Source organism: Pleurodeles waltl, chromosome 6 (genome assembly GCF_031143425.1).
Source record: "Pleurodeles waltl isolate 20211129_DDA chromosome 6, aPleWal1.hap1.20221129, whole genome shotgun sequence".
In the NCBI taxonomy this organism is placed as follows: domain Eukaryota; kingdom Metazoa; phylum Chordata; class Amphibia; order Caudata; family Salamandridae; genus Pleurodeles; species Pleurodeles waltl.
The window spans coordinates 1,599,077,901-1,599,092,966 of NC_090445.1; the positions used below are offsets into that span (position 1 = coordinate 1,599,077,901).

Consider the following 15,066-nt stretch of genomic DNA (forward strand, 5'->3'; position numbering starts at 1 on the left):
CTAGAGTGAGCTGAAGGGGCAGGGAGTGGCTGTAAATGAATTAAAGGGGCCCGAGATGGCTTCAGGATTATGCTGCCTCTGTATTCCGTGTTCACACATTTAATTGCAGCAGCCACGTGTTTGAGAGTAGTTCTTTGGGCACCGGCACCTTTTTATTGACAAATTAAGCACTGAACAAGCCCAAGCACTGTCAAATAGCTCTGTGTGAGGAGGCCTTCCTACAGCTGGCAGCAGAGTAATTAACTTGACCCAGCCGGTGGGACAAAAGCCTAAGTGTAATCATAAACAAATTCAGAGAATTATGGAAAATCCTCAAGCGCCAGGAGTGCTGATATGACAAATGTGTAAACACACTAGCCTTCAAGCCTCACAATGCAGAAAATGTAGCTTGGTGCCAATTTCACCCATAGGTATAACACTGTGAAGCACAAATACTTCTGTAATTACTACAGATGTACCTACTCACACTATTAACACCCACTCACAATATAAGGCTACACGGGGTCAGCAGCAATCCATGAAGGTTCCCTTAAGGACAGGCTACCTGTGCACCACAACCAGCGTGAGCTAGAAAGTGGTCTCACATGCCTAAGCTTCCACATGTGTCTACACGTGTGTGCATGCCTGTCCTGTGCTACCGGCCTAGAGCCCCTTATCCTAGCTGAGCAGCAGTAGACCTAATCTTAAATGGCAGACAATGGCAGATAACACTCCACATCCATTATAACAGATTTGACAGTGTGGGAGACTTATGTAGTGTGATTTATTCAAGGCAAAAGTCAACAAACCAAGTAGCATAAAATAAAAAAATCTAGGGTGACTAAATGGGCTCCACCGATTTCTTACAAGGAAAATATAAGGAAAATATCTGAGCAAGTGTGGGCTATATCAAACAGAAGGCAACTGAACATTTTATAGAATTCTATGGTATAAAACAGTTTTTTGGTGCATGTTGGAGCATGCAGACTGTATGTTTTTTGTGAGGAAAAGAAAATCAACATTAGTTCAAGAAGAGACAGGAACAGTGAATTCCTAAAAGTGAAATTGGTAGGTTTAGCTCCAATACCAAGCGGCCGAAAAAGCTCCAAGCAGTAGTTTCAGCACCAGAAAAAAACAAGCATTTGCAATGCAACGGGTTTCGCATTTCTCTGAGTTAGAGCTATTAGCAGTTGTAAACTCCCAACCGGACTTTTCTTGCCACATTAAATGGAGAAAAAAAAAGTGCGCGATCACGCTGCTACAGTTCACTCGTAGTGAAACCTATCAGCCAAAGGTCAATTATCTACGTAACCGGCAAAAGTGCAATTAACTATGTAAAAGGGGCGATGTCATGAAAAGCGCTCGACTTCTGCCAAGCGAGACAGCGCTGCGAAAAAAGATAAAAAGTAGTCCACAAACCGGACGGAAAACAGTGAGCCTCGCATGTTTTCAGTAATTGGTCGCTGCGCTCGAGGAGGGCTAACCTCCAAAAAAGCCATGAGGTATACATGCCCTCCACTAATGAAAGCAAGCAGATTTTAACAGGCAAGCCCACGAACCAATGAAAGACACTGACGTGACATGGATGGGGCTCTGAGTCCTTTTCTAACTACTAAAGCGTCTTGCACGCGAAACGCATGCGACGCAGGCTCGACCCTAATGAATTTATCTAAGCAATAAAGGTTTTAAAGCAGAACTCCTGCCTGGAGTTTCCACATGTAGGTTTGTAAAATCTCCCTTTCGTGTAGTGGGCACAGTAAAATCATCTTAAAAAAGACAATGCATATGTACATGTGAAACAGGAGTGGTTATATCTATGGACAGAACCATTTACTTAAATAATAAACTTGCTAAAGTGTCAAAAACTAAAATATGGAAGTATCCACTTTTTTAAGTGTAGCAAAAAATTTGATAATTTAGTATCAGAAACATTTTAAAAACTGTACTGGCAAACTATGGCAGGGGACGATGGTAAGGTTGGTTAAATATAAAAAAAAACATCGAGAGAACAGGAGAGAGACACTGTATTACAAAAACCTATTACAGTAAAATGAAAGAAAGAAAGAAAAAAACAAACAAACAAGGATTATAGGATGGGGTCAGGATTATAGACTGGATTAGTCTTCTCCACTCATCTCTTACCCAAATCCGGCCAGAAAAATCAGCAGAGGAGTGGAATTAGTATTCAAAATTATTAAAAGAATATTAGCACATCAATATGTATTCTATTAAAAACACTCAGTCATCTTATATAGAACCAGAGTGTATGTCCTGAGCTCGTGCCTTAACTTAGCTCGAGCCTCAGCTGCCATTTTGTAGTGGGAGCGCTCACACCTCCAGAACTCTAGGAAAGGTAAACCCACGAGTCTCCACCTGTGCAGGGCGGTTAAAAAACAAGATTTTCTGGAGAGTTGTGGAAGAAATTACAAGAACTAGGTGGTGAGGACTGCCAGAGGTTGGGGCTGTTGGAGTCCAATGGGCGGTGCACATCGAATGAGCATAGACGGCACGGCACGCGCTCGAAGGAAGCAGAAGCACCGCACAGCCTTGAATGGATGTCTTTTTTAGAATTGTTAAACTATTTTCTAAATGTACCCTCTCATCAAATTATAATATACACTGGTAATATTTGATATGCCTGCTTAAAAGAAAAAAGGCAAATAAAATAAAAAAAAAGATATTCAAGTCCAGTTCTTGTAGGACGTGGCAGCAACATCAAAAATGTAACAATGGCTCCTTCCAGGAGACGACCGCTAGTCAGCCTTAAAATCACAACCAGTTCTTGGACCCAGAACAGAACACTCATGTCATACAGTTGTTGTTCCCAAATAAAATATTAGGATGCAGAATTAAAGGCTGTCCTAGCCAGGCAACCACTTAACTCACACTCCTATTGTGCTTCTTATCTTCTCACATGACTCTCTGTTAAGGGGAGAATAAAATGCCGGATTTCACCATCAGAGACAGCTTGAAGGGCTTCAATATCTATTCCAGTTTTTTCTCCTCTGTCGTGGTTTCTGCATCACAAAAGATCTAAATATTGGACCACGTTAAATAACACCCTTCCTTTTTTCCTGACTCTTTCCAAAATATGCCCTTTTGAAAAGTCATCCTTGAGTCTTATAAGAATCAGTCTGCAGTCTAACCCCTAGAGAATTTGCTGGCTGCACATCCATATTATCTCATTCCGGGTGTGAAGCCAGAGAATTTTCTTAGCCAGAGCGATCGGCTCATCTCTGTATCCCTCCACCAGCATTTTAGATCAGCCTCCTGTGCTTCAGACTGGAATCCTAGAATCCTCAGGTTGGGTTTTGTGTGGTGTTTCAGGCGTTCGATGAGAGCTGCAGGGCTATATTTTCTCTCACTGATGCAGTGATAATTCCTTTAGCCTCCTCTCCTTCCTACGCCATCTCCAGAGACTTGATCTGCTGCTTACCAATGCTGCCCCAGCTGGCGACTCAGGTTTCCAGTTTCACAGTGATTGTACTTAGATTATCCAATTTTGAATCTGTACCATCAGTGGTCCTTGAAATCTTTTGTCACATCTGTTTTAGCAGCTAACTGGAGGATGTCAAAATCTGGGGGACTAACCTCCACAGAACCTTCCCCGTAACATCCCCTTATAGGGGAAAAAAAAAAGTCTGAGACCCCCAACTTCTCATCTGTTTTCAGGACCCTGATGACACAAGTTGCACATCATCAAGGATATCAGCAATCGTAAGTAAAGTTCTCTACAAGTCTGTTTTCTTTCTTCTCTAGTCTTTCTTATACTCATTTCACTGGGAAAGCTTGTAGCTCTCACCATCCTCCTTACCGTACTCCAAGATGGCTGTTGGTGTAGATCCCACCTCAGCTTTGCGATGGAAGGCGAGACACACATTACACATTGGCTCCTTGTGTTCAGGAGAGAGACAGAGGTTACAGGCCACGTGGTGATCGGCTCAAGGGAATTTACTGTTACCATGTGGGTAGAATTTAAAGAGTCTGCCCCATCTGCAGACATCCTCTAGGGCAACCTCCTTGGTAACCTAATGGAGATGGGACTGGACACAGTGTAGCCAGTCGTTGCCCCAACAGTGTCGATTTAAGGTGTAGATAGCAAACTGACAGAATGAACTAGGGCCTGAAGTACCTGTGACAGTGTCAGTGCTGTAGCTTATATCTGAACCCAATGGCAGAAAAAACAATCTAAGGGTAGAGTCGGTGCCCATGAGCATTATGGACTAACTGAAGAGACACTCCACGGTAACATTTCCTCAAAGAATAACAACTTGTAATGTCCGAGCCCAATGCCACGCTGCAGTAGTATGAAAATAACATGTTGTCTACAGTCACACATGCTATCAAAACGTGGTTTCAAATGTATTTTTGTATATGTTGAAATGCATTTTTGGATTAAATATGTTTAGCATTATAAGGCTGGCATATAAAGTCCAATACAGGATCCATGTCATGGTGTTCTGTGTAAAGAAAAAGCATTTTGGAAATGCACAACAATCAGAAAACAAGAAAACAGCAAAACAATCAGGCGCACAGACTTTACAAAGAAGTGCAGAGCTTGATTGTTTTCACTTTGCATTACCCGCTTCATACAATAATTGCATTTGACATAAATTCATCAAACATGCATCTTTGGTGAGCAGCACAGTGTCCATATTAGGATTACAGTTTCAGAGTGCTTGGCGCCCTACGTCGTAGCTGGCAGTTACTGTCACACATCTTCTTGACAATGTAGGCCATGAAGGGAACCAACAGCAACAACTATTGTACTAAACAAGCCTCTCTCAATGGCACAGTTGCTTGTGCTGCTCATCTTTCCATTCTCACAATAATACATGTTATGTTCAGGAAATATTATGCCAAAGTGCCAAATGTTCTGTCATTCCCATATAACTGATATGAAGTTGAATTTCCACTTTCTTGACAGATCCCAAGTCACTGAAAGAACAAAGGATTACCCAACAACTTGGATTCCAACAAGGTATGAATACCAGGTACCATCCTCTTACAATGAGATTCAAGTTCATTGTTTAACCCTATTCCCTTTTACCTCTCCTCCGCCCTCCTGATGGACCCATTCATTTAAGATCCTCCACTTTCTCATATTAAAGATACGGGACGCTCTGGGACTATTCACTGTAGTTCACATTCACTTCTTTCCACAATGTTCCTTTTTAAGTTGCACTTTACATTTTCTAACTGTAAAAATACCATCTGGTCCAGGTCTTCAGAAGACCCCCTAAACCACCAGTGTTGAAATGCATCGTTTACCTCTCTTAAAGAAGAAAGGCATCTTAACATCTAGCTGGGACTAAAAAGAGGATCCAATCTTAGACAGATATTTTGACCAAACTCCCATCTCCTTCTTGCTCAAAGCCTTGGAGAATCTACGGAATAATTTCCCTAAAGGTGAAATACATTTATGGATGGCTGTTGTGCCGTAAATTCTCGTTTTGATGTAAAACACTACACTCCCTTTCGTGTCCTGGGTGATGGTTCTTTCCACTACCAAAGAGCAGCTTGTTTTTAAATGTAGTGTCCTCGTGTACTCATTTGTAAAAACCTTTCTCAAAGATCAAATATGTGTACTCTAGCTAAATGACTTTCAAAGATAATGCATGTTATGATAACACAATAATCCAGGGACAACTTAATAGCCTCTTGTTGCCTGTTTGTTTCTAACTTAAACAAACATGCTAGGGAAGGTATGTTTTTATGGGACTAAAGCAGTCATGAATTGAAAAGAAATATGTGGATGGCATCTTACTTCTTTCAGGCGGTGTTCCTTCTCAGCTACAATGTGCTGGATCATCATTGCCACCGAATATACCCAGGAAATCACCATGCAGAGTGGCATCATGTGTTCAATCACAAACAGAAAGCTGGGAGAAACAAAGGGAAGAATTGTCATGGCAACAAAACTCACACTTCTGTGAGATGAGCATCAGCAAAGATCTCTCAAGTCTCACCCACTCTTCAAAGGTCTCTCTATTAAAAGGGTTTATATTTCAAAACGTTAAACTTCCTATTATAATGTGATATTTAATGCCCTTTCTCTGAGCCAAAGGGAACAAATGGACAGAGTAAGACTCAACCCCTCTCATTAAGAGATAAAATGGAGAGTGGGTTAGAGGGCTCGAGGGGAGGAGGAGGAGGATGTACCAGCGAAAACAAGGCATTTTAGAGTAAAGCCTTTATAGTGGCCAAGCAAAATATACCCACCAGATGGAAACACCCTACACCCCCCCCACAGTGACACATTGGCACAAAGGAGTGAATTTGTGTGGGCTGCAAGAAAAACCGGAGTATGAAGTAAGAGGTTGCCAGAAGAAACACAGTTGCATATGGGGAAATGGTTGGGTCTGATGGAGTGAATTGGATGAAATGTGTGGATTATATTCTAATAGTGGCATTACACCTGTATTTTGGAACGTGTTACATTGTTTCTGTCTGTATACGGGACTACAATACTTCCTGTCAACTCTGTGTGGTTGTATTTTGTTAAGGAAATCAATAAAGTTGGTTATAAACAAAAAATATAATTAGTTCCTGGTGGGGGTTAGTGTTACCTAGGTACTTGGACCTTATATGCAACAGGTAGCTACACGTAAACTCACTGTATGATGGACCTGAGCATAGGAAGAAGATCTCTTTCTACCAATGCAAAAATAATAGGGGCTATGATTCAATGGTAATCAAGGTACCAACCTCAGGAAGAGAGCTGGCTGAAAAGACTTGCCAAAAGTGGATCCCGTGATGCGATTTGCACACAGATATCAACAGAGACAACTCCATACACTGGAACATCTTTAAATGAATTGCATTTGAAAGGGCCCTTTCTACTCCCCACACAAGATGTGATAGTTTCCTTATTTTTGCTAGTGATTTTGGTTTTAAATACTTTAGCATTAGTCTGTGACACAGGCAATAAACGAGAAATCCCAAAAGCTTGTGATCTTAATATTACATTACTACAAGAAAAGGCTGGCACACACTGGAATCATTCTTCTAATCAGACTTATAAGGCAAAGTCCTGTCAACGACATCGAGCAGCCAGGACTGCCTCTACACTTCCACTATGTTCCCAAGGACATGCATACCAGCTGTACTTACTCATCTCTAGTATAACACGGGTACGGAAACATCTGCACGTAGCTCCCGGGTTCCACCACGTCATGGCCAACAAATGTGTTAATAATGGCACGGTCCATCATGTCTGTGCAAATTAAGATAAGAGATGGTTATAACTACTGTGCATGTTCTTCATGCACTGCCAGTCACAGAAGCCAGAGTTTGGTAAGTGCTGGTTTATAACTTCAAGCTGTTGTCCATGCCAAAATGCTCTATAAAAGTAAAGGTACAGAATGCATGTATGCACAATTAACCTTTTTCCTACCACAGTGTGCAGTGTACGTAACCAGAGTACTTGTATTCCTGTAAACCCGGTGGGAGACTGAAACATTGGAAATCTTAAAAGGAATCAAATTTGCTGTTTTATGATGTCATTAGACCAGAGGATCCTCACAGCCTGGCCACTAGACCAGTGGTTCCCAACCTTTTGACTTCTGTGGACCCCCATTTTATCAATACTGGAGCCCGGGGACCCCCACTGAATCATCATTGGAACATGGGGACCCCGAGGAGTCATTACTGATAGCTGGGACCTAATATTATTAAATGTTTTAAGCAGCCGCGGACCCCCTGAGGAGGCTTCGCGGACCCCCAGGGGTCCCCGGCCCACAGGTTGGGAACCACTGCACTAGACAACAAATATGTGCTATTGGCTCAACTGATTTACACGTCCCTCTCTATAATCGAGATAAAATGCTGCATATATAGGTTTGGATCTCACCTTGGATCCACACAAAACCATACAGGAAGTAGAAGCGCCCCCCAGTGTTTGGACCCGGCCTCCAGTACGCCCGGCGAATCTCATTGGTTTTCTCTGTGAAGCTGGAGTTCTGGCGGATCTTGTACATCACGTGTGGCGGGAGCGTTCCATCTTCCCGCGTCTGAAATATTACACCTGGGCGAAGAACAGGAGATGGTTATAAAAGTGAGATCAAAGCAGAAGAAAGCCAAGGAGGACACATGGGACACCAATGTATGACAGGAGCATTAGAGGGGCCAGGGCAAGGTTGGCAAAAGGGGAAAGGAAAACAGCAAACACAGGGGCAAAGGGCACAAGAAAAGAAGACACAGTGACAAAAATTGAATACAAAGAATACAAGAATTCTATGGCAGGACCGGAGGTGAGGATTATGCAGTTCTTGCTTCACTTTTTATTATACAGCAGGTTCAAAGTTCAACAAAAAACATAACAGAACCATAAGTCCCATGAGTCCGTTGCCATAACAACCGTAGAACACAGACTCCATTAACATATCAGTATAAATGTTCACAACACATCATATCTCCCTCTTTCTTCACTGCTCAGAGTGATAGATAAGTGCCTTTCTGCTCTCTGCACGCCTTTCTTTTGAAGTGTGGTTTTGGCTTTCAGATTGTTTCCCTCGTTCGCGCTTGCTAGCGGCATTACTGTTTTAGCAACCTCGTTGCTAGGACGTGTTACCGCGGCGCGGGAGGCTCCTTTTAAGAAGCTCGAGTGCTTTCATTGTGGTCATGCGTTTTACTGTGCACGAGTCGCTTTACGCTTCGAAATTTTAGCGCGCTAGGGGTTTTAAGAGCTCAGGCTCTTTTTTAACCCCTCCAACACCCCATTATACACCGCGTTTGCGGTCAGTTTGTACCACGGAGGGGGAGGTCACTCCTGATTTATTCCTACGCGTGCCTTATATATTTTTATAAGCTTGTGGGCCTAGGCTGGCCTATTTGACAGTTTGGGGGGCTACCCTATTATTTTGGGTGTGATCTGTCATTATCCTCGGGGTCCCAGTATGCAGCCCGTACACGAGCATGACTCTTTCCCTATCATGTCCCCTGGTGTGTGACCTTCACATCGCGTCCTACACCCCGGGGTGGACGTGTTGCTGTCGCAAGCTATCGCGCAGGCTCTCGCTCCCATGAAGGAGAGCGGGGCGCAGCTTGCGGAGCAAGTTTCCAAAGGGCCAGGCATGTTTGGGGTGACGGGGTTGCACCTTGTGCTTCACCCAAGGCATCACGCAAGTGCGCCTCGGGAAATCTTGGGGATTTTTAACCCCTTTCTGAGGTCCCCTGCAAGAGTGTGCGTGCGCAGACTACACTGCCCTGCTGGGAGGGTTCCCTACCCAGAGTAAATCGGTGGGAAGCTCCACCAAAAATGTGACCTCCTTGTGGGGTCACAACTGGGATTCGCAGGGGACTCCGGAATGGTGCCCGGATGGCAAGGTGGCGGACTACGTGGCGAGCAAGATCCGCCAGCCTTTGGATAAAGAGGTTCGGGCCAGGTTGAAGGCCGAATGTCCACGCCCTACCTTGCCTGACAAGGTGGCGGCAACTCCGAAGATCTATCCCAAGATGTGCACCTTTTTCGATAAGTACATGAGGGATCCTAAGAAGGGGATAGATCGGTCCTGGCGGGCGTGCCAGGACAAGCTCCTAGACGTCGTAGGGCCTCTGATCCAAATTAATCAGTTGGCGGAACGCGCCAAGCAGTCAAGTACACCACTTCAAACGAGGTTGTGGCAGTATGGGCACAGAGGGCTATTTGTCTTCTAGGCAACGCCAATTGTGCCATCTCGGCTGAGAGGCGCCGCTCCTTGCTGATTAAAATTGACCCTAAGTTAGGGGACTTATCGTCCTCAGAGGCGGGGGCGGTGGCTCAAGGCCAATTGTTTGGAGATCCGTTTGTAAAGGAGCTCGGAAAATTTGTGGCCATGTTATCGGCCCTAGATAAGGCTCAATCCTCAATGAAAAAGATTTTTCCAGGCAAGGTTTTTGGCAGGGCCGGACGAGGCAAGGGTCGCTCTTCCGGCCGCCAGCCCCAACAAGGCCCTGCACCCTACAGACAGTCTGGATGGCGAGACGGCCGCCAAGGAACCTTCTTCCCCAACATGGGAAAAGGGAGAGGCAGAGCGAGTAGGATCGCCAGAGGAGCTTCCAACACCCCAGGAAGCACTTCGGGTAAGGATTACCCCTTTCCCATCTAGAACTGGGAGGAAGGTTGCGCCTGTTCAAACGGAACTAGGAACGTATAACCTCCGATGCGTGGGTGCTGCAGACGGTATTGAGTTTCCACATAGAGTTTTGGGGAACTCCGGTTCAACAGGATCTTCCCAGGCCCTTAATCTTTTCAGCATCAGACACCGCTCTTATAGGCGCAGAGGTTCAAGAACTGCTGAGCAAAGGGGCCATTTGTACATCCTCTCTACACCCAAGAGGGTTTGTCAGCAACCTGTTTCTGGTGGAGAAAAAGGACAAAGGATTCAGTCCGGTGATCAACCTTGGTTCTTTCAACGATTGGGTTGTTTACCGGCACTTCGAGATGGAGGGTATACACATGCTTCGGGATATCCTCCTGCCGGGAGATTGGATGGTCCGTCTGGACCTCAAGGATGCTTATCTGACGGTTCCCATGTTTACCCCTCATTGCAGATTCCTGCCGTTTCTTTGGAGGGGTCAAGTGTTCGAATTCACCTCTCTCCCGTTCAGACTGTCCTCAGCCCCTTGGTGTTTTACCAAGTTACTCAAACCGGTGATAGAATTCCTTCGCTCTCGGGGGTGCGCCTCATCATTTACCTGGACGATATCCTTCTGATGGATCAATCCAGGCCGCAACTACTATCCAATGCGAACATGACTATTGTTCTTCCGCAGGACCTGCGGTTTGTCATCAACCAACAGAAATCCGATCCGCTGCCTTCGCAGACAATGGTTTTTCTGGGGTTCCTCATAGACTCCCAGGCCGCATCCCTCAGTCTCCCGCTGCAGAAGATCTCCAAGATCAAGAAGGCGTTGCGGATAGTCCTGAGGCGCGACAGAATTTCGCTACATCAGCTAGCCCGAGTGGTGGTGTTACTTTCCTCATCGATCCAGGCCATTTTTCCAGGCCCTCTGTGCCACGGGCTGGCGTATTCAGAGCTGATTTCTCTCAATTCGGAGGCAAGGACGGAATTGCAATGGTGGTTGGACCACATGGAGGCATGGAATGGCAGGGCCATCTTCGGGTCCTCCCCCGATCTAGTCAGACTCGGATGCCAGTCTACACGGATGGGGAGCTCGCTGCGGGCATGTGTCCTTTGGGGGGACACTGGACCCCTCAGGAACTCTACATGCATATCAATTGCCTATAGCTGCTAGCTCACTTGTTTGCAATCAAATCCTTGACCCAGGACCGGGTCTCCTGCGTGGTTCTCCGTCGGATGGACAACGTGTCGGCGGTGCAATATATCAACCGTCTGGGGGGCAAAGATTTTTGGCACTTTTGCCTGGCACACCAGATCTCGGTCACAGTGGAGTATCTGCCGGGTTCCCAAAATGCTCTTGCGGATTGGAACTCCAGATTCCTTCTGGATACCAGCGATTGGCAGCTAGACCCGACGATCTTCAGGGCGATCATGGCTCGGTGGGGTCCCTGCACTGTGGATCTATTTGCGTCCCGGTGGAACACCCAACTTCCCTGGTACTTCAGCTGGCACCCAGATCTGGGTGCGGAGGCCATGGACGCGTTCCTTCAGGACTGGAACCCGATACGGGGTTACGCCTTTCCTCCTTTCCAGCTGATTTACAGGGTGTCAGCCCAAGTTCGTCGTCAGGGAGAACCGTTATTCTAGTGACACCCCTATGGCGCTCCCAAGCTTGGTTCCCCACTCTTCTGGAACTCTTGTGCGACTTTCCTCTTCGTCTTCGTCTTCCAGCATCTTCTTCGATCCTTTGGGATTCGATGGGCCAGTTCCATCCTCTGGTCCTTCAGGGCCAACTGCATCTGGTGGCCTGGAAGATTTCAGGGCTTGATGGTTCGATCACAGACTTTTGCAGGAAGCTCAGGGTTTCATCGCCCAGGCCTGGGCTCCAGAGACTGGCAAGCGATACAGATCGGCTTGGTCACGATGGGCTTGCTGGTATATTGACAGGCGTACAGATCCCATGGGGGCCCACATTACTGATATCTTAAATTTCCTCGCGGAATGGGCAGCAACTGGCCTGTCTTACTGCACAGTGAATTCCTTCCGCTCTGCTATTTCGGCGGGTCATCCCCTTCTTGATAATCAACCGGTGGGAGCTCATCCTTGGGTGTGTAAACTTCTCAAAGGCATCAGGCTTTCCCGTCCTCCCGAACCAAGATATTTGGAGTTATGGGACGTCAATCTGGTTTTACGTCTGCTTTCATCGTGGCAGGATAATCACCTTCTGTCCAGGAAAGAGTTGTCAGCTAAACTAGCGATGTTGCAGTGCCTCATTTCTTGCAAAAGGGTTTCAGACGTCCGGGCCCTGGATGTTTTCTCCAGAGAGCATAACCTTTACAGTGGCCCGTAGGACCAAATGTAATACGAGGTCGGTATCTTACCCGGCGTTCCCGTTTGCCCCTAAACTGTGCGTTGTACGTTGCTTGAAGGCGTATGGGGAGATGACTGTGGATTTACGTCCTTTGGGTGAAGATCAGTTGTTGATTGCGATAAAGAAGCCCTTCAAAGCGGTTTTGTTCCCCTACCATTGCGCGATGGGTCCGATGGATCCTAGTAGAAGCCGGTATTGACATACGAGTTTTTGTTGCCGATTCGACAAGAGGTGCCATGGCCTCCAAAGCGGTCCAAGTGGGTAGTAGGTTGGAGGACATCATGAATGCAGCGGATTGGTCCTCGGAGTCGGTTTTTAAAAAAGATTCTACTTCAAACCGATTCATGAGGCGGCTTCTCTGGTGGTGAGTAAGCTTTGAACTTGCATAATCCTCGCCTCCGGTCCTGCCATAGGATGCGAAATTTCCTAGCTAACGTGAAGGAAAGTTTCAATTCTATTAAGGACACAGAGGCGAGGATTATCCCTCCCCACATGTAGTCCGTGTACTACCCACCCAGAATCTATGGCTTGGATTCGGTACGATGGTGGTATTCTTATTATTTGTATATGCATGCTCTCATGTATTGAATTGCACTTTCGGTGATTGATGGTATTGACAATGTTCCGTTGTTGTTTCTCTTATCACCTGCAGATTTGCTTACTGTAATTCATGACAGATTTTGTCTGTTTTATATTTCGTGTTTACATGGCTTACATTTGTATGTTTTTTATAGGAACGGAGGCAGCGGCCACTTGAAGAGTTGGAGGTCCCTTTGCAGTGAAGTTGAGGGGGATATGACGTGTTGTGGACATTTATACTGATATGTTAATGGAGTCTGTTCTACGGTTGTTATGGTAACGGACTCAAGGGACTTGTGGTTTAGTTATGTTTTTTGTTGAACTTTGAACCTGCTGTATAATAAAAAGTGAAGAAAGAACTGCATAATCCTCGCCTCCGTGTCCTTAATAGAATTGAAACTTTCCTTCACGTTAGCTAGGAAATTTTGCAGTCTTGACAAAGAAAGAAAGTTCAAAACTTGGAAACGAAAGGTAAAAATAACTCTCTGAAGGCAGAAAAGATGGCCCCATGCGTAAGTACACTAAATGAAGGATAACGAGGCACTGACAGTGAAGGAAATTAAAGAAGCCAAAGGGACTCAGAAAAATGGGAACACAATGCAGTTGGCAAGGAGGTGGAAAATGGAGAAAGCGTGGTGGGAATGAGCATGCAGAGAGAGGTCTGTGTAGTACAAAATTGATAAAAAGCGACCCAAAGGGAACATAAAAGGACATAGCAGATAGGAATGTAACACAATATTAGGGAAATGTTGTAATAAGCTGGTAAAAGCTCACAGCAAAATGCTTTTCGAAGGGAAAGGGCAGGATGGAGGGGAAACAGAAGGAGGGAGACGACAGAGGGAGAAAAGAATACAGAAGTGGAAAATAGAGGACACAGAAAATGGAATGGGTAAGGTAAAAGAAAGGCCCACTGTAAGGGGAAATGGCATGCTTGATAATCACAGAGCCACTGAACATAGAAAAGGGACAATAGAGATGAAAAATGGACAAGGGATGAGGTGCACAAGAGGAAGAAGTGTGATGACGGAGGAATGGTGACACAAGGGAGAAGAGTGAGGATGCAAGTGGAGCTGGAGACGTGCAAGCATTGACAGAAAAAGACCAAGGAGGGCATGTAGAACAAAGGAAAGAAGAGTATAAGATAAGGGGAACAAAAGAAGGAAAGTAGAAAGAACAAATGCAAGATAAGCAGAGGAAAGGAAAAGAAAAAAAAAGAAAAAAGTCGATACGGTGCAGAAGGGTAGACCTCAAAGAAAGATCGGGTGAAAATATCTTAAGTGTAGAAGGAAGGCAGAGTTTTGAAAGAATGAAGGGGAGTGCAGAAGCATGTAAGACCAGAAGAAGGGCAGATTAACAACAGTGAACAAGCATGAGGGACAGGAGAAGAAGCGAGGGACAAGGAGGCACATGTAAGACAAATGGTACCATTGGGAATGACGTAGCCAGGGAGGAATGAAACAACAAGGCATAAACAAGGGAACAAACTAGGGGCCAAAAAACAAAGGGTACCCCATGCAGAACAACAGATTCAGTAAGGAACTGAGGATGAAAAGACAGACAAGGGAGGAAATGTGAAAAGATGGAGAAGAGGAAAGCTGGACCAGTTAGAACGATTAGGGGAAGGGAACAAAAGAAAAATAAAAGAATAAGAGAATGGGAAAGGCAAAAAGAGGATAAGAGGTAGGTGCAAACAAAAAAAGGTAAGAATCATTGCAGGGAGGTGCCTGGGAAAGGATGGAGGAGAGAGGAAGAGGTGCTTGCAGTGAAGCTGGGAAAAGCCAGAGCAATCAGCAGTGACAGAAAAGAACAGAGTCTTACTGGCAAACACTGTGACATTGTCGTGATACGCCTGGTTGAGGGTGTAGTTCACAATGCTCTCTTCATTGGGAAACCCTTTGAAGATGTCCACGCTGACCTTAATAGAAAAAGGTCATAAACTGTTAGCACAAACACCTCCTACTCAGTGGCCATCCACCTCCAACAACAGTATATGGTTTAGGGTGCAGAGAGACATCACTATATCTTGGGGAACAAAGTAACCCCGCCCCATCGCTGATCTGTCCTTGAGTTAAT

At 45.4% G+C, this 15,066-nt stretch overlaps 1 protein-coding gene across 3 annotated transcripts in view; it reads right to left on the reverse strand.

Annotated features, from left to right (window-relative positions):
- ABCA2 (ATP binding cassette subfamily A member 2) overlaps window positions 1-15,066 on the reverse strand; it is a 499,989-nt gene that overhangs the window by 197,887 nt on the left and 287,036 nt on the right. For all 3 annotated transcript variants that reach the window (XM_069241449.1, XM_069241450.1, XM_069241448.1), the window contains exons 13-16: window positions 14,812-14,908; window positions 7,832-8,005; window positions 7,093-7,195; window positions 5,747-5,861 (exon numbers count right to left, since the gene is read on the reverse strand). In XM_069241449.1, coding sequence (XP_069097550.1) covers window positions 5,747-5,861; window positions 7,093-7,195; window positions 7,832-8,005; window positions 14,812-14,908 — 489 coding nt within the window. The remainder of the gene's footprint in view (window positions 1-5,746; window positions 5,862-7,092; window positions 7,196-7,831; window positions 8,006-14,811; window positions 14,909-15,066) is intronic.